This window comes from Bos indicus x Bos taurus, chromosome 28 (assembly GCF_003369695.1).
Source record: "Bos indicus x Bos taurus breed Angus x Brahman F1 hybrid chromosome 28, Bos_hybrid_MaternalHap_v2.0, whole genome shotgun sequence".
Taxonomy (NCBI): Eukaryota; Metazoa; Chordata; class Mammalia; order Artiodactyla; family Bovidae; genus Bos; species Bos indicus x Bos taurus.
The window spans coordinates 43,800,894-43,828,117 of NC_040103.1; the positions used below are offsets into that span (position 1 = coordinate 43,800,894).

Genomic DNA, 27,224 nt, shown 5'->3' on the forward strand with positions numbered 1-27,224 from the left:
TACAGTGTAGCTGCTCTCACAGATCTGCACAAAGCAGTCAGTACATAGCGGCGACCTGAGAAATTAAACGCGCGTCTACTTCATAGCTGGTCTGTCTCACAGCTCTTCGCCTCTGTCCTAACGGGGCATGTCCAAAGTGAGTGGTGATTGTATAACATGTCTTTTCAGCCTATAATTAGGTGTGTTTGGAGAGACTGGGGCCCCTGAGTCATCTTTATGCATCCATTCTCACCTGAAAGAGAACAGCTGTCAAATTCCAAAACGTACCTTGTAAACCTGAACAAAGTTCACTGTGGTCGAAGATCTCCGCCTCTGTGGGGCCTTAACAGCTAAGGGGCCGTCTCATGTAACCGTGAAACCCCCAGGAATTACTCAGTTACCCTGATGTTGATCCAGAGGTTATTACAAGAGGCCAGAGGAGGGACTTCCCTGGGAGCACAGTGGATAGGAATCCACCTGCCAATGCACAGGACACGAGTTCAGTCCCTGGTCCGGGGGGATTCCACATGCTGTGGAGCAGCTAAGTCCGTGAGCCTCAACTCTGAGCCCACGTGCTGCAGCTACCGAAGCCCAGGAGCCCTGCAGCCTGTGCTCTGCAGGAGGAGAAACCACGGCAACGAGAGGCCCACACACCACAGAGAAGAGTAGCCCCCACTCACTGCAACCAAAGAGCGCCCACAGAAAGCAGCGAAGATGCAGCATGGCCAAAAAGAAAATAAATACATTAAAAAAATTATTTTAAAAGAAAGAGGCCTCTATGTCTCCTTCAGCCCCACAAATTGCCCCAATCAAACATGTAATCTGTGCAAAACCCCTGTGCCTGCTGCACACAGCCTCCTGTGGGGAAGACAGAAAAGACTGCCCTGGCTCCACTGTCCCCTTCCAGCCACACCACCACCCCTGAGCTCCTCCTGCGTAGGAGTCTCCACTGCTATTCTCTTATCCTTTGATAAGATTTCAAGTACCTGTGACAAAAAGAAAGACCTTTTCTTCATCCAACAACCCTTGAAAATGTGAGCTGAGCCTCTGCTAAGCTGTCTAGCTCCTGTCTCAAAATTACTCTTAGATTATGAGTCCAGTTCAGTTGAATTGATTCTGAGCCTGTGAAACAGCAGCCAAGATTCGAGGACACCTCGGCACCCTCTGCCCCTCATTCCTGGGGCTCCTGCTGGAGGATGAAGTGTTGGTTGTGGTGAAAGCCCATCAGTGACAGCCTGGGGTACCCCTGCCCAGGCCTGGATGGGTTCCAGCCAGCACCTGTGCTCCTGCCCAGGTTCTGCCCCTGAAGGGGTGCCCAGGAGGGCCAAGCCAGCCCTGCTGTTTCCACTTGGAGCATGAGGGGTTATACACACTGAACCTCGGCAGGGACCATGCTGTTGGGGGGCGGGCAGTCAGACTCACTGGCTTTTAACTCGGGCATCCTCATCTAGAACCCTAACTGCTCTGGCTTATCCCGGGTGTGGAGAAATACACAAGGAGCAGAGATCATGTAGGAGTGCTTGGTCCTGGGTGGCCACCACACACGGATGTGGTCCACAGCAAGCACTGGGTGGGCAAGAGCCATCAGAGTCCCCACGAGCTTTGCAGACTAGAGAGGAGAGAAGGAGGGGAAGCCCGTGTCTCAAGTCCTGTTCTCTGTCTCAGGCCATAACAGGGATGGCCATCGACAACCACCTGCTGGGGCTGCGGGAGCTGGCCCGGGAAATGTGCAAGGAACTGCCCGAGATGTTCACGGATGAAACATACCTGATGAGCAACCGGTTTGTGCTCTCCACCAGCCAGGTACTGCCCCAGCGCAGCCAGCACCTGAGAGCATTTAGTGGAAGCAGTGGGTTTTCTCACAAGCTGAGTGATTACAGCCCACTGCTCGGAATCAGCCCGGTCCTGGCTCTGCTTCCAGTGAACTGCATGCCCTTCAGCAGAAGGACCAAAATGCTCAGAGTGCTGGTTTCCCCATCTTCTAAATGTGCGTAATCACAAATGCCTCCTTAGCAGCGGTGGGCAGGATGGGAGAATACCCACTCTGGTGCCCTAACCACTAGGCATATTCTTCCAGTGTTGCCCAGGAGGTGGTGTCCTCTGGGCCCAGAGGCAAGCCCTGGCTCAATCAGATGCGATGATGTAGGTAGAAAGCCCAGACCCCCCGTGCTTGGCATGGACAGGGTCCTCCAAGCAGGTCACAGACCTCATCATAAGGGGCAAGTCCGGCATCTCCTAAACCAGCGCTACCGCCTTGCTCTGTTGGAGGACCGCCGACGCAAAAGCAGAACACGATCTGTTAGAGAAAGGCAGCCATCTAGAAGAGAAGATACCTACCCCCCTCCCCACACCCCGCCCTCCAAATGTCAGTTTACTGAAACTCCGCCTCATCTGCGAAAAGCAGAACATGGGCAAGAACAAGGGCTGATAAAGTTGTGTTTGAGGATAAGAGCCCACTCGGTAATTTCGTTTTGTCATTACGGCAGTGAGCTTGCAGCCGTGAGTAAAAGAGGACAGAGCACAGCAGCATAAATTCTTCAGGAAACCATCCGTGGGCACGAAGTGCCTCGGAACGCTGTATGGCCTTCGGCTGTGGCACGGCAAATTGATCTGACAATGAGGTGACTCTATTAGCAAGACTAATGGTCTGTTCTGCCCCATTAAAACGGCCAGTGTCATTTCTGAAGGCCTGAGCACACAGAGCCTGTGGGCTTAAAACACACACCGCCCTGCACCTCCACAAGAGCGTGCTCCATTTCCGCTCTGAAACCAGCTAATACAATTAATTCAGGGTGTGGTGGTATTTTTTTTCTCCAACTGCAATGAACATTGATGGCTTCAATGCCTTCAGAAGCACTTTTTCTTGGCTTGTGATCTGCATTATAAAATCGCAGCCCTCTGAATTCAAAATGTATCAGGTACATAACTAAAAACTCCAGTTGATGGCAATCTCTGAGACGCCCAGTGCTGGGTAATTGTGCGTGACCAGGCTGTGGGGAGAAAAGCAGACCAGCCAGGCAATACTGACAGTAATTAAGGATGTGGGAAAAAATCGACAGAGAAGAGGAGGCAGATTTCCTCCAGTTCATAAATTACTCCCTCTGGGAAGCCATCTAACTGTTGGGTGCCACCAGGGTGCCGTTTAGTAAATTGCTCTGATTGCCTGGGTGATTCAAACAGCCCCCAGGTGAAGGAGAGATTCGGCCCAGCACTGGGTCACTCTGGGAGCTTCCAACTCCACGAGTAGAGCAGGTTTCACACCAGGGAGGGGCTTATGGCCTCCCTTCTGATTCATGCAGTTAGATGGGTTTGTTTTGATGACTCTGGCTGTGGCCATGCATGATGAAGCAGTCCGTTGATGTGCTTAATTCAGTCACACACCCAGGTGGGCAATAGTCAAAGAGGAGCAAATATCTCCTTGAGGCCCCTGGACTGCTAGAACATCATGCTTTGCGCAGACTTTCAGAACAAGCAACTTCTGACCTGTCCTCTCCTCCAGGTACCCACCACCATGGAGATGTTTTGCTGCTATGGTCCCGTGGTACCCAATGGGTACGGTGCCTGCTACAACCCCCAGCCAGAGAGCATCCTTTTCTGCATCTCTAGCTTCCACAACTGCAAGGAGACATCATCAACCAAGTTTGCCAAAGCTGTGGAAGAAAGCCTTCTTGACATGAGACGCCTCTGCAGCCTGCCACTGTCTGCCACAGGCAAGCCACCGGCAACAAAGGAAAAAGTAACAAGGCCCAGTCAGGGGCACCAACCTTGATGGCTGCCACCAGCTTTCAACTCCTCAACCCAGCATTCTGCAGCTGCCAGACCCCGCCGAACCCCTTGCTCCCAACCTTCACCCCAGCTTTCTGTAGCTTCTCTATAACTCCAGACCCAACACAGACCACATTGAGGCATCACACAAAGCTGGACTGGTAGGAAGAATGCATCCCTCATGAGGCATGGGAATCGTCATTATTTATCAAGGTGTCCTCGGGCCTGTGTGTTGGGAAATAAGACTAGCCTGGCTCTGAGGCGGCCCGGGTGAGATGTGGAAGCCACCACTGACTTCCCTCTGTAGCCACAGCAGCTCAGTATTGGTGTGTGCTTCCCAGCAGGACCTAGCATGTCCAGTGAAAGAATGAGTCACCTTATTATGTGCAATGCACCCGAATGAACCATGAAGGAAGAGGCTAACCCCAGGTCATTGCTTTGTGTCCCTTGGGGAGGAGTAGAGGGCTTTGTTTTCAGATTCAAAGCAGTCTGATCCTGGCATTCAGAGCGACCCGCCCTGAGACATGTGGCCCTGTAAGCAGTACGCACCCCTGACACACACACACACACACACACACACAGCCCAAGTTAATTTAAAATACAGTGATCTGGGCCTGCAAACACTTTTCTCCTTTTGCCTCCCGGAAGCAGCCTTCCACTGAGTTCAGAAAATCTGGTCTGGCTATTCTGAAAGGGGAAGAAAATGGTCTGCCATTTCCCTGGAGCAGCTCTGCTCCCTGCTTTCTCCGGGGGCCTGGCAGGGCCCGGTCCACCTCCCCAGGGATCTGCCACTTGCTTTTTTTCTGGTTGCCTTCCCACTCGCCTTCACAAAAAACATGCCCTGATAGGTGATCTGCCTTTAGGAGGAGAGCAGGATGCTTCGGGGGTTTCTGCTGCTGCTGTTTACTTGTTTTGTTTCGTTCATTCTTGAGAGGCTTTTAAGAAAAGCACTGTGACATTAATTTCAGAATACGGTCTCAGTGGCCTAAGCTGGACATCCGTGGATAGCTGGGACTAAAATGCATGTGGAGGAGCCGAAATCAAAGCTCTTAAGTGGCCTGGGGGCTGAGGGCACAGCTGGTGAAGAGAGGGGCTGAGAGGAGGGAATGGCTGTGCACAGAGCCAGCCTTGATGGAGGGGCCAACAGTCCACAGAACTGAGCTGAGAATGTCCGGGGAGGCACTGCTCATGGAGGAGATGGTGAGAGGCACTTTCTGCTAGGGCATATTTTTATGGGAAAGCAACCAGAAAAATCAAAACTGCAAATAGCCAAGGCAGCTTGCTTCTGTCCAGAGGAGGTGCAGAACTGGGCTCCTATCACACTGAGTTCTGCCATGCTTCCTGTGAGTTTTCCTAAAAAAAGAAAAGCCCTTTACTCCTCCCACAAAGACACAAGCCAATGACCTCCCCATCCTGCTCTGTGTCACCCTCCACTGTGGCCCGGGGACCCTTAATGTGTCTCTTCTTTGGAGCACTGTGCAAGCTCTCTGCCCTTTGACTAACATAGAAGCAGGCAGGCTGAGATGGGGGAATATTTTGACCTTTGCTGGGACCTTTGATAACACAGACAGCCCTAAGCTGTGAATTCCTTGAGCCAATGGTTTCAGGCTGAGAATTTCTATTGTATGATCCAGGAGATTCTGGCACTGCCCCTTCAAAACCATTGGTCTGCAGAGTCCACGCTGCTTCCCTCGCGAGTCCACCTTTCTGCTCCCCCCTGGAAAAGCACAGCCCAAGAGTCCCAGGGGTGTTTGGAGAACTGCTGTCCACCTGCTGTAAGCCGACTCAAAGCTACCTACTTGTTTCCAGCAAATGACCACGGTGGAGATCCAAGTTCTCTTCTGGTTTCTCTCCAAAAGTTTCTGGGTGGGTAGACAGCTCTGGTTTGGGGATCAAGCAGCCTCACTGGTCTTGGCCAAGAGACTTAAAAAGCCCAGAGACTCAAGTTCTTCCATCATCAGATGGGGACAAGAGCATCCCGGCCTTGTGAGCTTGTCAGGATGGTAGGTCACGTGTGTAAAGGGACTTGCATGAGCAGGTGGGCACTGGTGCCCGCTGTCGGGATGATGTTACCCCAGCAGGCACTGCTCAGGTGATGTTTGTTTCACACTTTCTCTCAAACACTCATTCGTCAGAACCAAACACATCTGCCATTTTCTGAGCTTGGGGAAAGGGAACTGACTGTGCATTCCGATATCAACCATGTGTGGATGGCAGACGTTTGGCAGGAGGGAACAGCTCCTCTCTCCGAGGGAGGGGCTGGAAGCTGGTCTTCCCCCTCCAAGTTCAGGTGGGTACACTGAGCCTTTACATAAAGGCAGTGCTGAGCCATGGCCTTGGCCATCTCTGTGGGGACCCTGGTAAAGGAGACTGTCCCAAGAGTCCTCAGAGAGATGATGAAACTTGGAGACTCAGATTTGGGGGGACAATGATGCATAATAAAAATGTATGTGGCCACCTTACAATACTGCTAAGTTGCCAAAATATATAAAGTTGATATTTGAGTTCTATTTTTATAAAACAGTTCTAGATTTATGGCAATATGTACATGTGTATTTATAGCCTTTTGATTTTAAGTTATAGTTTTGTGCTTTAAAGAAATATATGTGTGATGAAAGAACTGTATATTGAAAGCACTATATTCAAATTATTTAAAGACTGTAAGTCTATATTCAATAAACAGTAATGCCAAGAAAGATGGCATTGGCTGCTGTTGCTGCCCAGAAATGCTATAAAAACTTGTGTAGTAAATTCTGTCAGCTGGGTCAACAATTCATTCGCCTTTGTCTGAGGTCTGACAACAGCAACTGCTGCTGCTGCTGCTGCTAAGTCGCTTCAGTTGTGTCCGACTCTGTGTGACCCCATAGACGGCAGCCCACCAGGCTCCCCCGTCCCTGGGATTCTCCAGGCAAGAACACTGGAGTGGGCTGCCATTTCCTTCTCCAGTGCATGGAAGTGAAAAGTGAAAGTGAAGTCGCTCTGTTGTGTCTGACTCTTCGGACCCCATGGACTGCAGCCCACCAGGCTCCTCCGCCCATGGGATCTTCCAGGCAAGAGGACTGGAGTGGGGTGCCATCGCCCTCTCCGGCAACAGCAACAGTGGATGTCTAAAACACAGGAGCTGGGAGAGAAAGAGCAGGAGAGAACTTGGTTTCTCCTAGTGTGTGGCATGTGTAGGGTGAGGGACAGAGAGGTTTCAGGGGTATTTGTGATCAGGTTGGGTATAGAGATGGGTGTCCCCACTGAAGTCTGTAAGAACATGCATGAGCAGAGTGAAGTGGAGGGAAAAGACCCGGTTTGGAGGCGGGATGCCCGAACTACAGACACAGCTCCGCTCTAACAGCAGGATGGGCTGACTCTGGGGTGTCACTTTCACCTCCCCGGCCCTCAGTTTCCTCATCTGTAAAATGGGAATATTGATATCAGCACTACCCATTTCCAGGTTGTGGCAAAACGACGTAAGATAGTCATTGTTCGAAAATTTGGAAGTGATATAAAAATTCGACATTCTTATCGCAGGCTCACAAGTACATGTGCATACACTCCCTGAACCCTGCATGGCCCTGCACCCTGCACAGATATATTCCAAACTGCAAAAGCCCCTCCACAACCCCAAGAACCCACAGAACCTGAACTGTTGTTGCTATTGTTTAGTCGCTCAGCCATGTCCAACTTGTTTCAACCCTGGTGGACTGGTGGACTGTAGCCCACCAGACTTCTCCGTCCATGGAATTCTCCAGGCAAGAATACTGGAGTAGGTGGCCATTTCCTTTGATCCCCAACCCCGGGAATGAACCTGAGTCTCCTGAATTGGCAGGAAGATTCTTTACCTGGGAAGCCTGAACCAGAACCAAGATCCCTCCACATAGAAGCCCAAATGCTTTCTGAAAAGCCCAACAGGAATCTTCAAGTGCATGAATTTGTGGATTGGGATGCAAAGGAGGCATTATCCAAAAAGACAATGGCTAAGAATATTCCAGGAGCAATGAAGGGGATACGAAGGAACAGGATGAAAGTAACGTGGCTTTGCTCTTGTTGGCTCCAAAATAACCAGATGTAGGTGACAGAGAAGAGTAACAACAGGCAAGCCAACCCCCAATGAGCAAAATAATGCCCCCCCTCCTGTTTGTCTGAAGGTCCTGGAGGTGGACATGGGTACATTCAGGTAGAAATGTAAGAGGCATCGCTCCCAGGTTCACAAGAGCAACCACAAGTTTCTAAATTACACCTAAGCGGTTCCCTTGGGGACAGAGGGAGAACCAGTACCGTGGCTTCCCTTTATAAACTGAGGCAGCCTCTCAGCTTCTCTGTTTCTCTGAGTCTTCCTTCCACAGCAGCCCCTTGAGTCTGCAGGGTGGACAGTGTGGCATCCTCCTATCACGAGAGAGCGCCTTCCTCAAAGCCCCGTTCACCCTCGTGTCCTAAGGACCAGCTCTCTCTTTGCTCTCTTCTACTGCTTCTTCCATCTCCTCGTGGGATTTCACTTCCTATATCTGTTCCTTTCATGTCACTGGATCCATCTGTCCTTGGTCTCTTACATTTAAGAAACTGCAAAACAGCAGGCTGAACTGATAGAGGAGGGCCCCTTCCACTATAAAAAGATACACACAAAGAGGAAAAAAAGTTTAAACACATAGTCAAGTTCAAAACAAAGAAAATAAACCCACATTCTAGGGGGGAAAAAACCCGCTATCCAAAACAGAGCAGTGAGCAGGAGCTAAAGGTGTATCGGAGCAGATACAGACTCCAGCAGTCGACAGTGGTCTTCTCCACCCCTGCAAGCTGAGAGGACATAACCTCAGCCCAGCCAGGGTCAACACTGAACCAGAACCTCAGAGAGGTGTCCTAACTCTGTAAAAAGAACTAGAAGCACTCTGCCCATCAGTCCACGCGAGCACTGAGGAACCATGCTATTCACATAGGGCTACAGATGATGGGTAAAAGACATCCACAAGAACTTTCATTATAAATTTATGCTATATGTGGATGTAGAATCTGAGTCTTATCTCTAAAGCAGGAATTCCAAACCAATAATTTATTCAAATTGCCTAGGTCAGTAAGATCCAAAGGACCTCAGCAGGATCAATTACAAAACCAATTTCCACAACCCTGAACACACCAAAACCCCCATGGGGGAAAACACTCCATTAAAAATGAGGTCACGGGCAAAAAACACAAACAGCACAAGAAATGGCTTATAGGAGGGAAAGCAGCAGATAAGACAAATAGGTGAACAACACTGCAAAGGCTAGAGAAAAGAGATGACTGAGAGAGCTATGAAATAGATTCATTTAACACTGCAAAGAAATAAAATCTATGGAAAAGGGAGAGAATAGGGGGAAAGCACTATTTAAAGAGAAAATGGCTAAGAATATTCCAGAATCCAAAAAACACATCATTCTAAAACCCATGGTCAAAAAAGAAATAATAGTGGAAATTTTAAAATATTTAGAGCAAGAAAATAGAGATACCTCATATCAAGACCTCTGGGATAGGAACTTCCCTGGCAGTCCAGTGGTTAAGATGCTGTGCTTTGAATACAGAGGGCCCTGGTTCAATCCCTGGTCGGGGAACTAAAATCCCATATACCTCATGGAGTGACCAAAAGGCTTATTAAAAAATAAGATAAAATAGATGAGTAACAGGGATTTACTGTATAGCACAGGAAACTTTATTTTTTAAAAAAGCCTCTGAGATACAGCAAAAGTGATGCTTTGAGGGAAATTCATACTTACAACAGAAAAGAGGAAAGACTCGAGACTGATGAGTTAAGATAGCTTAAAAAAGTAAGAAAAAGGATCAAACAGTAGACTCAAAGAAAGTAGAAGGAACAGTAAACTCAAAGAAAGTAATAAAGACAAAAACAGCTATCAATGAAAGAAAAAATAAGAACAACAGAGAAGCTAACCAACGGAAAAGTTGATTCTTTGAAAAGACTAACAAAATAGACAAGTCACAGGTAAAGCCAATAAAATAAAAAAAGAAGGTCAAAAACAAGTAATATTATGAATAAAAACTCACCTAACCACAATAAAGTAGACAATAAAAAGATGGCAAAAATTCATCAACCAGTTTATGTCAAAAATGTCAAAAAACATTTTTGTTTTTTGACAAAACAACTCAGATTGAAAATTTCTTAGAAAAATATAATTAAGACTGATGTAAGAAGAAATACAATTTCTGGATAGTGCTATAATCTTAAACTGACGTGGTGATTTAACATCTTCCCACTCAAGGGATAAATAATAAAAAATTAATAGAAATCATAAGACATGGTTAAGGTAGCTACATAAGATCAATATGTAAAAGTCAACTTCATTTTATACAACAATAAAATCACACGCTAAACATATGACTTAGGGAATTCCCTGGCAGTCCAGTGGTTAGACTCTGCACTTTCACTCGTGCGGATGAGTTTGATCCCTGGTCAGGGAACTAAGATTCCACAAGCTACACGCTGTGGCTCCCCCAAAAAAGAAAAAAAAATACATGACTTGCAGTAAATCTAACAAAATACATGCAAAACCATACACAGATAATGGTAAACAACACTTAAAGGCATTGCTGCTGCTGCTGCTGCTAAGTCGCTTCAGTCGTGTCCGACTCTGTGTGATCCCACAGAAGGCATTGAGGAAGATCTAAATAAAGGAGAGGGGTGTGTGCACACACGTGCTTAGTCGCGTCTGACTCTTTGTGACCCCATATGCTGTAGCTCGCCAGGCTCCTCTGTCCATGGGATTTCTCAGGAAGAATACTGGAGTGGGTTGTCATTTCCTACCCTAAAGGATCTTCCTAACCCAAGGATCTATCTTTTATGTCTCCTACATTTAGCATGTGGGTGCTTTACTAGCATCATCTGGGAAGCCCCATAGGAGAGATATTTCAGTATGGTATATAGGAAGGCCTCAGAAACATTCAGTTTTCCCTAAGTTGATCTCTAGATTCAATGCAACTTCAGGAAAAATTCTCAGTGGGAGAACTTCTGTTTCTGGTTACAATAGAGTAGTTTAATTCAGACTATGCCTCCTACATAAGATGTCTTTAAAAACCTGGCATATATATTTTTAAAATCTTCCTGAAAATCATAAAAGAGCTAACTGGATTAGGATCAGGGAGAGGATGAGAGCGAGCATTGCACTGAGATGCTTTTTCTCTGGAGCTATCTAGTGATCTTGAATAGGCAACCTAAAAGATGAGATGCAGTTTTGAGTTTGCAGTTAGGCTTCCAAAAACTGGAGTGTTAAACACCACCAAATGAATCTTGGTAAGCCACCACCCTCATTGGGCCAGGATCCAAAAAGACTGCACCACAGAAATGAGGGAAAAAATACAAATAAACCAACCTCCACATGGACTGCAGCCCAGTTTCAGGCCATCTGGATGGCTAAGCAAATCTCAAACCCTGAAATTGTATTAAGATGATCCTGGGTTGCTGGTGCTACCAGGCCCTGGCAAGAAGTGAAAAATAAAGTCTTCCATAGAGGAAAATAACATCATGCTTGGCCTCAAATTATTTCTACAAATAAGTTTTCTAATACAGTGTCCAGTACACAATTAAAGTAAACCAAGCACTCTAGGAGACAAGACAAATCAACAGAAACTAGCAGAAATAACAATAGAAAAGGACACACAGGGTCTCCAGATAGTGGGATTCCCAAACACAGAGTATAACACGGGTATTTTTATAATGATCAAGAAGATAACACCAGGCCTAAGAAACTTGGCAAGAAATTCAACTGTATAAAAAAGTGGCACAGCAAATTTGAAAAGGAACTAAACTAAAATTCTAGAGTTGAAAAATAAACAGCTGAAATAATGAACGAGATTGATGGGTTTCATAGCATTTAAGACACAACTGCAGAGAAAATTAATAAACTGGATTACAAGCAAAAATGAACATATGTATACACACATACACAATCCCAAATGAAGCATGGAAGAAAGAAAGGAAAATGCAGGAGAGAAGAGACTGTGAGAATAATACCGTGGGAATGCAATGGGAATGCAATGAGAATGCGTTGAGAAAGTGTAACATACATTTAACTGGAGTCCTGGAAAAGTGAGCAAAGGGGCCAGAAGCAATATGTGAAGAGATAATGGCTCAAAATTGTACAAAAACAGATGAAAGACTTAAATTCACAGTTTCAAGAGTTCCAACAAATACCAGGCTACAGAAATAAAAAGACATCATACAGACCTTACAAAGGTTTCCAGTTTATACCACGTGCCTGACTTGCCTGGGAAGGTTACTTGGCCATTCCAAGCTTCTGTTTTGTAAATACAAAACATAACCTACTTCATAAGAACGGCAAAATTATTAAATGAGATAACACTGAACGTGTTAGCTTGTCGCCTGACATAAACTTTATGTAACTAGCTGTATAGGTCGTTAAGTGCTATTATTTATCATTAACACTTGCCACACCAGGTTGAAATACCGTGTTTACCAGCTTGTGTGGGTTGCGAGAGCAAGTGGCTTCCGACATCACATTTTTCTGCACCTCAGAAGTAGGCACACAGTAGGTGCAGGCATTCAAGATTCCTCATCCCCAGTCCCCACGCCAGGCACTTGGTTGGTCATTTGGGGTGCAGGTCCTCCAGCTCCACCCACAACCTCTGTGGCCCCGCCCACCCCGCGTGACCACGCCCACCCCCGCCTAAGGCCAGAAGAGCAGTTGCCTAGCAGTGTGTATTGCGCTGTAACCCCAGCTAGAGGCCTGGCCATGCCCGAGAACGCGCAGGTCATCATGCGCTATGGGCCATACAGCTCAATCGGTCTGCCAGTGGAGCACCGCACCTATCGCCTGGAGGGCCTGCTAGGTAGGCAGCCGAGCGCCAAAGGGCCATCCAACTGCCCGTGCTCAGGGGCACCCCAGCCTCTGAGCATCTGTGCAGCCTGTGCCCTCTGCCTAGACTTCCTTCCTTCCTACTTTCTCTGGAAGTCTTCCCTAAACCCCTGCTGCCTAGTATTAAGGGAAGAACAGACATACACGGTGACCCCACTGGGTGCTGAGTAGCAAATTTCCTGAATAGAGAGATTACATGCCTTGCTTTACACATTGGGGAACTGAGGATCAGGAGTATTAAGTGACTTTTCCAAGGTCACTTGGCTGGAAAATGGCAGAGAGTCTATTCCTTGATCTTTCATTCATACAATAAGCCTTATTGAGCAACTTGTATTTGTTGGACACTCTTCCAGATACCGAGGACACACCGGTGAACAAGATGCAAGACCCTGAAGTGCGTGTGTCCTTGTCGGCTACTAATTGTCAGCTGTGCCATGCTTCTGATAGAGCAGCATAATCATAGTGGGACCTCCCACTGGCCATAATTGGAGGGGAGAGGAAAGAGAACTAGACTTACTTGCCTGAATTACATTTGAGTTGAGCTTTAAAGAATGAGGAGAAGCTAACTAGGGAAAAGGAAGGAAGAGCATTCCAGGCAGTGGGACTGATGTCTGCAAAAGCTGCAAGCATGAACAAATGACCTGTGTCTTTGTTGAACTGATGGGAGGATGAGGCTAAGAGGTGGACAGAGGCCAGATCCAGCAGGCTGCATTGTGTTAGGCAGGGGAATGAGACTGTGGCTGCTGCACGCAGGACAGATTAGAGGGCCAGGAATGGAAGCAGGGAGATGAGGGGCTGCTGGGGCGGTCCAAAGGAGAGATAACAGTAGCTTGGGCCAGAACGGCCATAAAGGGGTGGTGGATTAAAGTAAAAGCATTGGTGCTCCCTAAGAGGATGGAGATGGGAAGAGCAGGTCAGGAGGATGTGCTTCAGATCCAGCCAGTGTCTGGCTAGAAAACCCCAGAGTTCACAAAAACACTGCTTGAGCTCGTAAAATCAGCATGGTTTAAGTATACAAAATGAACACACAAACATCAGTTGTAATTCTATATCTAGCAATGAACAATCTGAAATGGAAACTAACAACTCTGTTTACAATAGCATCTAGAAGAACAGAATACATATGACCAGATTTAACCAAGGAGATGCAAATCTTATACACTGAAAGCTACAAACATTGCGAAAAGAAATGAGAGAAAATCAAAGTAAATGGGAAAATATACCATGGGCATGGATTTAAAGGCTTAATAGTGCTAAGATGACAATACTTCTCAAAGTGGTGTACAGATTCAATGCAATTCATATCAAAATCTTGGTGATGGTTTTTTGCAGAAATGGAAAAAGTCATCCTAAAATCCACAGGTAATTTCAAGGGATTGAGACTAGCCCAAACGATCTTGAGAAAGAACAAAGTTGGAGGTATCACACTTGCTGATTTCATAACTTACTCAAAATTATAGTAATCAAAATACCATGATACTTTCATAAAGATAAACATAAAGAGCAATGGAATAGAATCTGGACAGTAAATCATCACATTTCCAGTCAATTGACTTTTGTCATGAGTGTCAGGACTATTCAATGGGCATATTTTTTATTCTTTTACAAGTTTTACGGGAAAAACTGGATGTCCACATGAATATCTTTTGAATAAAATTAGACTCTTATACTCCTTGGAAGGAAAATTGTGTCCAACCTAGATAGCATATTCAAAAGCAGAGACATTACTTTGCCAACAAAGGTTCGTCTAGTCAAGGCTATGGTTTTTCCTGTGGTCATGTATGGATGTGAGAGTTGGACTGTGAAGAAGGCTGAGCGCCGAAGAATTGATGCTTTTGAACTGTGGTGTTGGATAAGACTCTTGAGAGTCCCTTGGACTGCAAGGAGATCCAACCAGTCCATTCTGAAGGAGATCAGCCCTGGGATTTCTTGGGAGGAATGATGCTAAAGCTGAAACTCCAGTCCTTTGGCCACCTCATGCGAAGAGTTGACTCATTGGAAAAGACTCTGATGCTGGGAGGGATTGAGGGCAGGAGGAGAAGGGGACGACAGAGGATGAGATGGCTGGATGGCATCGCTGACTTGATGGACATGAGTCTGAGTGAACTCTGGGAGTTGGTGATGGACAGAGAGGCCTGGCATGCTGCGATTCATGGGGTCGCAAAGAGTCGGACACGACTGAGCGACTGATCTGATCTGAGACTCTTATACCATATTTAAAAACTAACTCAAAACGGATCAGAGGTCTAAATTTAGAAACTAAAAAACTCTTAGAGGAAAGCTTAAGGGCAAATCTGAATGACCTTAGATTTGTCAAGTATTTCTTAAACATCAAAGCATCAGTAACAAAAGAAAAAATAGAACAATCGAACTTCATTACAATTGAAAACTTTTGTGCCTCAAAGAACAATACTAAGAAAGTAAAAAGAAAACCTAGAATGGGAGAACAGGTTTGCAAGTCATGTATCTGCAAGCAGGACCTCTCATTGTCATCGGAATGCTTGGTAGTCTTCCTAAACCAGCCTCCCTAGTGCTCGCCAGTCTCTCCTGCATTTTTCCATCTCGGTTCATAGCAGTGCCATTCTTTCGCTTAAACCAAAAGCCCTGCAGGCATCCTTCTTGCCTCCCTTTCCCTCACACCCACCTTCGTCTAGCAGCACATCCTGCTGCTTCTATCTTCAAAGCATCCTGCAGAATTCAACCCTGTCTTACCTTCCCTCTCACCACCCTCTGGCTCTTTGTCCAAACCAGTGTCAGTCATCTCCTGCCTGGGTCACTGCCCTGGCCTCCTCACTGAGTCTCCTGAGTGCCCTGTGACCACCTTGTCTGCTGTAGTCTGTTCTCAGCCCCAAAGCCAGGCGATGCCACTAAACCTGAGTGAGAGTGCGGCCCTTGCCTCCTAGAACACTGCGGTTGCTCTTAGCTCACTCAAGGGAGAAGCCAAAGGCTTACAGTGGACAGCCAGGCTCCACACGGCCTCCCTAACCTCATTTCCTCCTTTTGCTGCTTAGCCTCCCCTCCTGTTCACTCTACTCCAGCTGTATCAGCCTCCTCGCCGACCTTGAACACACCTAGCCCACTTTTACCTTGGAGCTTGGAAGTACTCTACTTGGGATGCTCTTTCTACACATTCCTGCCTGGTCTTTACTCCCTCAGCCTTCAGGTCTTTCTCGAAAGTCACCTTCATGGACAGGTGTTCCTTGAGCACCTCCATTGACAATGTCGACACTTCCCTCTGCCTCCATCTTCTTTATCTCCCTTCCCTCCTCTTTTATTTCTTCCTAGTGCTCATTAGTATCCAACATAGCTATGTTTCCCCTATTTCTCTTGTTATCCTTCTCTCCTACCAGGATTTCAGGGTAGCAGGGATTTTTGTCTGCTCTATTCTCCACTGTGTCCTGGAGTCTGAAACTGTGCCTGGAATATCTTAAGGATGGATAAATCTTAGTTAAGATGAACCTGCATAGAGCTGAACACTGGAACCACAGAAGGTGAGGCTGTGGAGGAAACAAGGGAAGCTGGAGCTGGGCAGACCACAGGACGTGGGGCAGGGGTCCCGCTGAGCGGGAAAGACAGACAACCTGGAGGCGTAGGGTAAGATATGAATTCCAAGAGAAAATGGCGAATGGCCACCACACTGTTAGCAGGAGCTACCTTTAGAAAAAGATGAATTCATGACTGATGGAGAACATAGGAAAAGAGCGTTCTCAGAGCCCTGTGATGGGAGGGGAAGTCGGCACAGTCACTCTGAAGGGCAAGCTGGCAGTGTCCTGAAACTTAACCATACACTGTGGGATCCAGCTGCTCCATTCCTCAGTTACACAGATACATAAAAGCTCACACACACACGTGGAAGCGTGCCCAGGAGCGTTTTCTGCATTCCTTGGTCATTGTGAAAAGTTGGAAACAACCAGAAAAAGGAACGGCTGGATATATTGCGGTTCATCCATCACGTGAAGCACGTGAACTGTGGCAGATCTGTGTATACTGACAGGCTGGATCACCACAGCACAGTGTTAAAAGAATAAGCATACTCCTGAATTTTATCTACACTATGAGCTCGCTTCCACTGAAAAACACAAAGAGGGGAGGAAGTATTATAAGTGATTTTTAAATTTTTGTCCTTTATTTTCTGTAATTTTAAGGTTTTTGAGAAATCACTAGTCTGCATTACATTTATCATCTGATAAAACTGAGAGTTTAAAATACTTTTTGGCAGCCCAAGTATTCTAAGAAGCAAGAAAGGAGGTAGGTCTGAGCATCAGTCTGCTGGAAGGTTGGGGGGAAGAACTGTGTGAGTCATCAAAGGTACTGATGGGTCTTTGCCCCTGACAGTTTAGGTTCAGAAGGTGGGCTGAGGCTGCAGCAGCAGGAGGTGAGGGAGTGGGTGAAGATGAGGAAACAAACAGTCCAGGCAGCTCTTCCCACAGTAGGGGAGGGGAGGGAGTATTTTGAGAAAATTGAAGGGAGAATTTTTATGGTTGAAGGAGACTTGAGTATTGCAAGGTGTCAGCAGGTGGTTGATTTTTAAAGTTAGCTCTGTATATCCCTGAATGGTAATTTATACAATACTCTCAGCCAATATTTACTGAGGGCCGGTGACGAATTCCAAGGTGTTAACAGAAGCAAAGCAGGGAGCATCTGCTCCCCTTTCTCTGTCCAACACTCCCCCATCACTTTAGACCCAACTAACATGGTGGCATAGTGGTTAAGGAATCCACCTGCCAGTGCAGGAGACACAGGAGATGTGAGTTTGATCCCTGGGTCAGGAAGATCCTCTGGAGGAGGAAACGGCAACCGACACCAGTATTCTTGCCTGGAAAACCCATGGACAGGGGACCTTGGCAGGCTAGAGTCCATGGGGTGCACAAAGAGTCAGACAGGACTGAGCACGCAGGCCCGCACATTACACCAGGCACAGAGAGGTGCCTTTGCAGACACGTGTCTGTGACACCTGCCTTCACGTTCTGTGCGTTTCTCTAAAAATCGTAGTCCTCCATCATTTCCCGAAACCCTGCTGGCTTTGGAAATATGCCTGATCTCTCCTGAACTTACCCTGCCCTAAGCAATCTGAAACGTTTAGTTCTTTCTTTTTTACCATGAATTATAAAAGCTCAGCAAATATATCCTGACTATGGCCTCAAGACTGATGAAACTAAACCAACTCATACTTAACAAAGAGTGTTAATTTCCCTAGCCACAGTTACCCCTTGCCTGCTGTACTTAAGTCTGCCAAATGACCTGCTGCAGAGACAGAGACTCAGGAGAATAGAATCCGTCCTTATTTAGCTGAGATGCTCTGGGTGCCATCCTCCTGTCCCTAGTTATGCATTAACTGCACCTGTTAATGTCATCGACTTTGCATCTGTGGTGAGCAGAGGAGGGGGAGATGCCTGTTTGTCTGCCTTGACTTCCTAAATCATTTGTAGATGGCACACAGCTCCACCAGTATTGAGAAGAGGGAGGCTTTTCCATATCCCTCCAGTTCACCCAGCTCCCCCATGAAGAATGAGGTGCCACTTCAAAGAGTCAGGCTATCTGCAGGTGGCCTTAGAGCTTCTGGTTGATTTATGCTGGAGTTTAACCACTGCCTTTGCAAAGACTTTGTTGCACAGAGTATATTTATCTGACCTTTCTTTGAATAGGCAACCATAGCAGCTCATAGGGAAAAATGTGTCCTCCACGTAGAGAGGTGGCATTTGGATGAACCGCAGGAATCTGGTGCTTCTCTGGGTTTGATCCCTTAAGCCTGTGCTCGCTGCCCCACCGCCAGGCTCAACACACCCTGGACTGTGGACTGGTGAGAAGGGGATGGGCCTCTGAGGATGAGTGGACAATGTAGACGCCGAGGTGGCTTATCCCTCTAATAAGATGCGGATTTATGTCAAAAGGGTCCTTGGAGGTGTCCAGTGCCATTATGAGTCTGTTTATTCAGTGAGCTGTATTAACAGGCCCCTCCCTGCCCCGGAGGGAGATGGATTGTGGCCAGTGAAGGAAACAGAGAGCGTTATAAGGCAAATTGAAGAGGACTGTTATGAGGACTTCTTCCTGGGAGACTTCATCTGCTCAGATATTGAGGCAGATTCCATTTTTCAGCACCACCCGCCACCTCCACAGGGTGGGTTATTTGGTAGATGAAACCCGACGTCTTAGGTATACCTTGCGTGAAAAGACTGCCACTGTTCTCATAAAACAAACCCCAAATCCAGAGGCTCATGTGGGGCTCGGCCAGATGTGCCCCGCAGAGAAAGGACCATGTCAGATCGTGGGGGGGTGGGCACGTCTTCCCAGATCTCCTACAAAGCCTCTCGTCCCTTATCCTGTGGTCACAGAGGCCAGCCCCAGACAGAACCTGCGCGCCTTTTCTCCAGAACCCCCAGGCTTGGGGGTTGTTACGATAGAGGTGGAGTGTAAGATGAGAGTGCAGAAGCTGTTTTGTTCCTGATTTTTTCCAGTCAAATTGAACTACACGTCCCAGGAGTGTCTTCAGACAATGCACAACCAGGGTCGTGAAAACCAAATTTCCTCCCCCTACCAGTTGGTAGCCTCTCCCTTTCAGGCTGTGCCCCCCTCTCCGGAGCAGGCACTGCCAGGGGGCACAGGGTCCCCAGAAAGCCGTCTATAGAGTTTTTATGCCTTTATGCCCTAGAAAATCCCTTCACTATTCCAAACTGGGCGGACAGCTTCATTTAAATAAGTCCCTGCTCCAAACTGAGTGCCTCCCTCCAAAGGGTTTAAGCATAAGACACTGAAATAGAATGCAATAACACAAATATGCCAAAGACGTGGGTGTTCTGCAGAGAGAGATGTTAGCAGACACGAGGACAATTAGGGCCACCCCTGGGTGCCCAAGGGGTGCTATCTTGCTAATGGAGATCCTCGCTGAGTTGCTTTCTGAAGTTCCTTTCCAGAAGTGAAATTAAAATCACACAATCAAAATGTTCACAGTTGGGGCTGGATGTTCTTGAACTGATTGAAAGATGAAGAAGTGGACACGCCAGCGTTTTGAAACAGCAATTGTCTCTGTAATTAAATGCAATTAACTATCATAATGTTGGCTTTTCTCCACCTAGGCCTGATTGAGATGCTGAAACTTTGAAAAACATGCCGTCCTCCCATCTGATTTCTCTTTCTGTCCTCACCAAAATTCTCACCGACAAAGACTGCCAAATGTGGTGATTTACTGCACAAACTCCAACATGGAGGTTATAGTGTGAAGATACCAGGACCTGGGGAGAGATGTGTTGGAGAAAACAGAGCTCCAGGCTGTCCCATGCACACCATTTCTCCTAAGCTCATATACCCTTACATTTCCGTAATAAAGAATAAACTTTTTATAAAATAAATAACAATTTTCCCATAGCTTATCTCTAGGGAAGGCACTGGTGAATGTAGCAGCTAAAATGCAGATTCCAAAGGGGAGAATATAAATGTAGCCCATTAACTCTGAAAGCATTCTTTTCTCATTATTATTAAAAAGCCTAGAATATGCTAAAAGAATTTTTTTTTAAGTTTCTCATCATCTCACCACAGAGATAACCACTGGATAGTTCCCTTTTTCCTAATATACACACATACTTTCATTACACTGAATACATATTTTTAATACATCTTAAAACGTAACCCTGATTTTTTGCTTATATTATAAATACTTTTCTTGCTATTAAAAATTCATAGACTTTTTTAAATGTCAAAATAAAATCTTATCATGTGCCTTACCACCATTTACTTGACCATCTTCTTATTATTGGGCATGTAAGTGATTCACAGTATTTCATCATTAATAGTATATTCCTACAGAAAGAAGCTTATTGTTGTAAAAGTCTGCCTGTATTTCTGATTTTTTTTTTGTAAGTGCAATTTCCTGGGTCAGAGATTAAAATCATTTTTTTAATTCTAATTTTTAAGGCATTTGAGACTTTTGACATTTACTCCCAAATTGCCCTCCAGAAAAGTGACCAACTGATATTTCCATTATCAGGATAAGAATTTACCTAATTTCCTATATCCCCTCCAACACTGAGTATCACTCAAAAACTCTTCCTAAAGAAAGCTCATATTTTCACTGAGCATGTGGCTCTGGCACAAATCACAACCCAAACCAAAATTTCTCAGGTCTCTGGCTGTGCTTTCCAGCAGAGTGGAGGGCATGTCAGGCTGTACCAGGTGGGCACCCACCAGGGATGTTGAGTCACGGCCATGAACAGCTGGAGAGCAGGCCAGTCGCGGACATCCGTGAAGACATCTGCACGTCAGGTCCATCTGTCCCCATGGCACCCACATCCTTCTCCATCTTTTCCAGCTGTGTTGGCTGAAGATGGACACCAGGTCCTCCTGGAGAAGATAGAAGACTGGAATGTGGTGGAGCTCATGGTGAATGGAGAAGTTGTCTTCCGCTGCAACATCAAAGACCTGGAGTTTGGTAAACCCTTCCCGCCCGCACTTTGCTTTCTCTAGGGCACGTCCATTTCTAGTTTAGCAGTCACTGTGTTCCGCCCAGATTCAAACTGGGTTTCTTTCTCAGTTTTAAATTCTTACTCTGTCACGCACGAATGAGTGCATCCTAAACCACGCACAATAAAGGGCATGATGCTCTGGGCTTCTTCATGGGACGTGAGAACAGAAGAGGGTTGGAAAGAAAATGAAATTTAGCTTTGGACTACAAATGGGGCCACGTGCATTTAGGGAGAATAGGTTGTTTTGTGTTGTTGCTTTTCATTTTAATAATGTGCGTTTTATTATTACTTGCTTTGAAAATGGTTTTGGCTCCATTTGATTATTTTATCTAGGCTGGCTAAGACAATCAGAGTCAATATGCTGGCAGTGCATGGCATCATCAGCCACAGTCTATGGATTTCTTTGCCCCAGAGAGCTTTTGGCTTAGCAGGCTGGCATTGTGCATGCCTCACTCCGCTCAAAGTGAAAGCTTTCCCAATACACTAATACTCTATTAAAGGCTAGTTAACAGTTTACATGCCTGGAACCTTCAGAAATGCTCTCCTAGTAGAAGCTGTGTGTATGTCTTCTATGACATGACATTGTAAAATATATAAAGCTGGCTAAAATAAAATTATATCTATGTCCCTAGGAGGTGACGGTAAACTAGACCCACTGTGCAGAGAGGCCAGGATAGCTGTACTAAATGCCTACTGATCTTCTCGTGGGAACAGGCATCTCGTGTCAACAGAAGAGCAGCTGCCTCCGGCCATTCTTCAGTTCAGACAAAAGCAGCCATTCCAGGCCTTGGATGCTGGGCTCAGACAAGGCAGCACCCCCGTCCTTCAGCCTGCATAGGTTTCTCACCTGGCTGCAAGGAAACAGAGCCCACAAAAGTAATAAACCTCACCATTTGCAGCATCTCTCAACCTCAACCCATAGGGAGAGTGAGCCCTCCAATATCAGGTACACATCGAGCTGAAGGAAATAATAAAATGCAATCTAATAACAAAACGCCATCCCTTGCTAATAACGCAAAGTTGCCAGAAGCATCAGAGGCTCCACTCTACAGTAAGTGAAGAGCTAGGAAGTGATAAAATTAAAGACAAGGCAGGAGGGGGATGGTGGGCGGGAGGATACTGGGCTTTGAAAGTCTGAACCAAAAGTTAATGTCAGTATTTGGAAACCTGCCTATTCCTACAGGTTGACTTCTTGCTCCCAGGGGAATAATATTCAACATGCTATATACATACATGCTATACAATTACCTAATGGCAAATATCTAGTTATTTTCCTTTAAAACAAGCAAATGATCTCTGCCTTCTTTTGCATTAGCCAGACCCACAGGCTGGTCTGTACAGGGCCCAAAAGAGGCCAGGAGAGAAGGGGAAAGTTGCTCCCCATTTCCTCTGGAGGAAAACAAAGTCGATGAAATTAAAGAAGAGTTTTAGCTGTGGTCAGTGCCAAGCTCGCCATGTCAAAATGGTGTTCATTTTCCTTTAGGCTCTATGTACCAACTGTAGCATGCATTCTTAGCTGTAGAGTAAAGGAGAGGGGAGAAATGTAGACGTTGATCTAACGATGTTAAACGTGAGCTCATGGCAAGAAAGCATCACTGAAGAAAGCCGGATGCAGAAGACTCTGGGCACTGTGTGAAAGAGAAGGGCTTTCAGGGCCTGCAACAGGCAGCAGCTGGCTCTGGGCGCACGTCCCACAGGGAGGCGGCTACCCTGCTCCCTACAGCCTCCTGCACCTGGAGAGCCATCCTCCCCATTGCTCCAGGGAACCTCAACCCCTACCTGCAGCCCAGAGCTTCAAAGGAGTCTGGGGCTCCATGAAACCACTTGGACAAGTTCTTTCTCGCATGTGATGAAATAAGGGATAGAATTTTCATTTTCAGCCCAAGCTTCACTTACCAGATTTTATTCAGAGATGACGAATCGCTTAGGACGCTGGAAATATTTAATCATCTTTCCTGTGAACCTGAGACTAAAAACAAGGCTTCCTGGTGTCTGGTGCCAGTTGTCACACGGCTTTTGTAACTCTGGATTTAGTCCCTTTTTTCTCAAAGATCCGTTTAAGTGATTGTTTTCATACAAACCTTTCACTAGAAGAGAAGTACATTTTCGTTACAGTAACATGAAACAATGCAGGTAAAGCATTGGTTTATTTCAATCTGGGTTTCTTCCCGTTGTGTCTGGATGTTCATTAAGAGCTAGCCATACATAGAAATAGATTTCACCAATTTGGGGTCATGCCATACACATCCATTACATATCTCTTTTTTAAACCTCAGATTTTATGTTGAACTTCCTTCCTTGTGACTGAAACATTTGCTGACTGTCTAACCATTCTATCTTGAATCAGGAAATTTCTTCCTGCTTGAATAGTGATTCCCACTTTTACTGCCAAAACTTCTTAAGGCTGGGAAATAAAACTGCAGGCTTCCCCATCTGCATTTGATGTGGTAGCTTCAGCTCCTCAGTGTTAACTGGTACAAGGGGTCCACTCTGCAGTCGCTTTGCCCTCCTCTGACACACTCCCACCCTGGTCTGTATTTGTGCTTCAGAGCAGCCTCCACCCTCCATGCACCCAACCTGCTTTCCCTTCCCCATGGCCAGAGCAGAAAGGCTGGTGAGGGGGAAATTACACAAGAGTCTAAGAGAAAAGAAAACAAGTGCAGACAGCTCCTGGGAGATACGTGTGCCCAGGATGCTGTGCTCCAATTAGATCAGAGTTACATGATACATGAATCGGCATTACCGTGAGAATCCCAGGGTTACTTCTGCGTGGTAGGTTTGGAGAGGTGGGTGGGGGGGGGTGTGGAGAGAGGAGGCCTGCAGGACTATCATTTCTTCCTTTATGTGAAAGTTTTCAGCGATGGAATTTATTTTTACTTTGCTTATGCGTATGTGCGTGTGTGTGTGTGTGTGTGTGTGTGTGTGTGTGTGTTGGGGAGCGGGGTACTTTTCAAATAAGCATTTAAAATGAAATCAAGAATTTGGCATAGAGGTGGTCTGTCTATATAACCTAGCTCTGTCATTGATTAAGAAGAGCTTTTCCTTTGGAAATGGAATCATTTTCTGATCTAAGGAACCGTTACTTATCCTTCTCCTCTGCCTCCCTCTGCCTCCCGTTTTCAAAAGCTATCTCCCTGCAGTGACACAGGAAGCTTGGCTTGTTCCCAATTGAAGGCAAAAGTACTCCATGCTTCAACAAACTAGACATTTGGACTGCCTTTTAATGCTTTTAAAGTGCCACTTAATTAAATCACATTTAAGTTTTGTAAGACGTCGAATCAATTTCTTTCCTATTGGAACGTGTAAAGAAAGTGTCTTTTCAGACTAAAGTTAGAAGCATGCTGCTGCTGCTAAGTCACTTCAGTCATGTCTGACTCTGTGCGACCCTATAGATGGAAACCCACCAGGCTCCCCCTTCCCTGGGATTCTCCAGGCAAGAACACTGGAGTGGGTTGCCATTGCCTTCTCCAATGCATGAAAGTGAAAAGTGAAAGTGAAGTCGTTCAGTCGTGTCCAACCCTCAGTGACCCCATGGACTGCAGCCTACCAGGCTCCTCCATCCATGGGGTTTTCCAGGCAAGAGTACTGGAGTGGGGTGCCATTAGAAGCATAGAACTATCTTATTAGTCTTATAATGAAATTTGGAATTGGTAAGCTTTTTTCATCTAGCCTTAAAATTTTTTAAAGAATGGAAATTTTTTAGGAGCCACCCGGGGCTGCTTCCACCTGGCTGTACTTGCTTTTGTGGGTTCACCCTTTAAAACCTTGACAAGCAAAACTTGTCAAGAGAATTGTGTCACAGATCAGTCTCCAAGGTAAGCTGCTGGGCTGTTTGAGCAGTGAAAGATGAGAAGGACTCTGAAGGACTCCAGAGTATCCCGAACATCCTCGGAAGCAAGGTAATATCCTGGGATTTGATGCTCAAATCTCCCCACACCAAACATTCATCCCCAGCTTGTGGGCTTTGTGGCACCACGGAGGAGAATAATTCAAACGACAATGTATGTACACCCTGTGGGTGCAAGGTTTCCAGAAGAAACACAGAGTTGGCCAGATCCAGGCAAAAGATGAGAAAATGCTGGCCCGGGTCAGTGGCAATAAGGCATGAAGAGATTTCCTCCCCACATCTCTTGAACAGTTCATGATGTTGTTGTTCAGCCACTCTGTCACATCCAACTTCTTGTGACCCCATGGACTGCAGCACGCCGGACTTCCCTGTCCTGTCCATGGGAAAGTGTCCATTTGTGGTTACTCGTATGGTAGTGTCGGAGAAGGCAGTGGCACCCACTCCAGTCCTCTTGCCTGGAGAATCCCAGGGATGGAGGAGCCTGGTGGGCTGCAGTCCATGGGGTCGCACAGAGTCAGACACGACTGAGTGACTTCACTTTCACTTTTCACTTTCATGCATTGGAGAAGGAAATGGCAACCCGCTCCAGGGTTCTTGCCTGGAGAACCCCAGGGACAGGGGAGCCTGGTGGGCTGCCGTCTATGGGGTCGCACAGAGTCAGACATGACTGATGTGACTTAGCAGCAGCAGCAGCAGCGTGGTAGTGTGATTGATGGCGTCAGTCCTGGATGTGAACTGAAACTCTGAGTCTGGAGCGGAAACCCGTGTTCTCCTCCATGGGGGCCAGAGGTCATCCTGTGAAAGGACGAGCCAGGGCAGGCCAGGCTGAGTGGCACTAAGCTGGTAAAAGGAAACAGCAGAGCAAAGAGCTCAGTGACTGCCCTTGGCCCTGGCTTCCCCTCCCTGGGGCAGAGGGGCAGGATGCTGCAGAGGGTGTCGTTTCCTGATAGGAAATGTTCCTTCTCTGAGTGAGGTATTGGACTACCTTTGGCTGCATAGCTACGGATCTTTTTCAAAGTGCATGTTCCTGTTTGAGCAGTTATTCAGAAGAGGTCAAGAGCTGAGATCCAGAAGAATGGTGTCAACTCCTCTTAATGCAGGAGTAACAAGTTGGGGGGAAGCTCAGTCCAGCCTACATTATTAATGCCTTCAATGTATAATATTTAAGACCAAAGACTCTGACTCCAGGGATGCACTGATATTGTGGGCTCCTGTCAGCAGTATCTGGGCTCCATTCCTTGGAGTCCAGATACATACAAAAATTATTTGCCTGTATAGGCTTAGGGCTTCCCAGGTGGCCTAGTGATAATGAGCCTGCCTGCCAATGCAGGAGATATGAGACGCGGGTTTGATCCCTGGGTGGGAAGATCCCCTGGAGTAAGAAATGTCAACCTACTCCAGATGCTTATCTGGGGAATCCTGTGGACAGAGGAGCCTGGGGGACTATGGCCCATAGGCACACAAAGAGTGGGACACGACTGAAGCAACTTAGCACACACCACACATATCTATTTAATAAAAACCCACACTTACATGATTCCAGCTTGTGCTTCATCCAGTCCAGCATTTCTCATGATGTACTCTGCATATAAGTTAAATAAGCAGGGTGACAGTATGTAGCCTTGATGTACTCCTTTCCTGATTTGGAACCAGTCTGTTGTTCCATGTCCAGTTCTAACTGTTGCTTCTTGACCTGCATACAGATTTCTCAGGAGGCAGGTCAGGTGGTCTGGTATTCCTATCTCTCTGAATTTTCCACAGTTTGTTGTGATCCACACAGTCAATGCCTTTGGCATAGTCAATAAAGCAGAAGTAGATGTTTTTCTGGAACTGTCTCGCTTTTTCAATGATCCAGAGGATGTTGGCAATTTGATCTCTGGTTCCTCTGCCTTTTCTAAATCCAGCTTGAACATCTGGAAGTTCACAGTTCATGTATTGTTGAAGCCTGGCTTGGAGAATTTTGAGCATTACTTTACACGTGTGAGATGAATGCAAGTGTGTGGTAGTTTGAGCATTCTTTGGCATTGCCTTTCTTTGGGCTTCCTTTGTGGCTCAGCTGCTAAGAATCCACATGCAATGCAGGAGATCTGGTTCCATCCCTGGGTTGGGAAGATCCCCTGGAGAAGGGAAAGGCTACCCACTCCAGTCTTCTGGCCTGGAGAATCCCATGGACTGTATGGTGTCACAAAGAGTCGGACATGACTGGCGACTTCCACTTTCGCTTTGGTTCATCCTGGGGGCTCAGATGGTAAAGAGTCTGCCTGCAATGCGGGAGACCCGGCTTCCATCCCTGGGTCAGGAAGTTCCCCTGGAGAAGGAAATGGTAACCCA

At 46.5% G+C, this 27,224-nt stretch overlaps 2 protein-coding genes across 2 annotated transcripts in view; both read left to right on the plus strand.

The window, feature by feature from the left end:
• The window catches only part of CHAT (choline O-acetyltransferase), a 62,591-nt gene extending 56,109 nt beyond the window's left edge, over positions 1-6,482 (plus strand). Inside the window, exons 14-15 of the mRNA XM_027530902.1 lie at positions 1,645-1,782; positions 3,479-6,482. Of these exons, the coding sequence (XP_027386703.1) occupies positions 1,645-1,782; positions 3,479-3,748 (408 nt within the window). The 3' untranslated portion in view covers positions 3,749-6,482. The remainder of the gene's footprint in view (positions 1-1,644; positions 1,783-3,478) is intronic.
• A 5,985-nt stretch (positions 6,483-12,467) lies between these two features.
• Positions 12,468-22,040, plus strand: C28H10orf53 (chromosome 28 C10orf53 homolog). Its single transcript, XM_027530366.1, has 3 exons — positions 12,468-12,564; positions 20,893-21,012; positions 21,679-22,040. The coding sequence occupies exons 1-3, from the start codon at positions 12,468-12,470 to the stop codon at positions 21,741-21,743; spliced, it is 282 nt and encodes a 93-aa protein (XP_027386167.1). The 3' UTR covers positions 21,744-22,040.
• The last annotated feature ends 5,184 nt before the right edge of the window (positions 22,041-27,224 follow it).

Coding starts and splice junctions, on each gene's coding strand:
- C28H10orf53 (XM_027530366.1), top strand. CDS start 12,468: ATGCCCGAGAACGCGCAGGTCATCATGCGCTATGGGCCATACAGCTCA. Junction 12,565..20,892: donor TCGCCTGGAGGGCCTGCTAG/GTAGGCAGCCGA, acceptor CATCTTTTCCAG/CTGTGTTGGCTGAAGATGGA. Junction 21,013..21,678: donor CATCAAAGACCTGGAGTTTG/GTAAACCCTTCC, acceptor CTATGTCCCTAG/GAGGTGACGGTAAACTAGAC.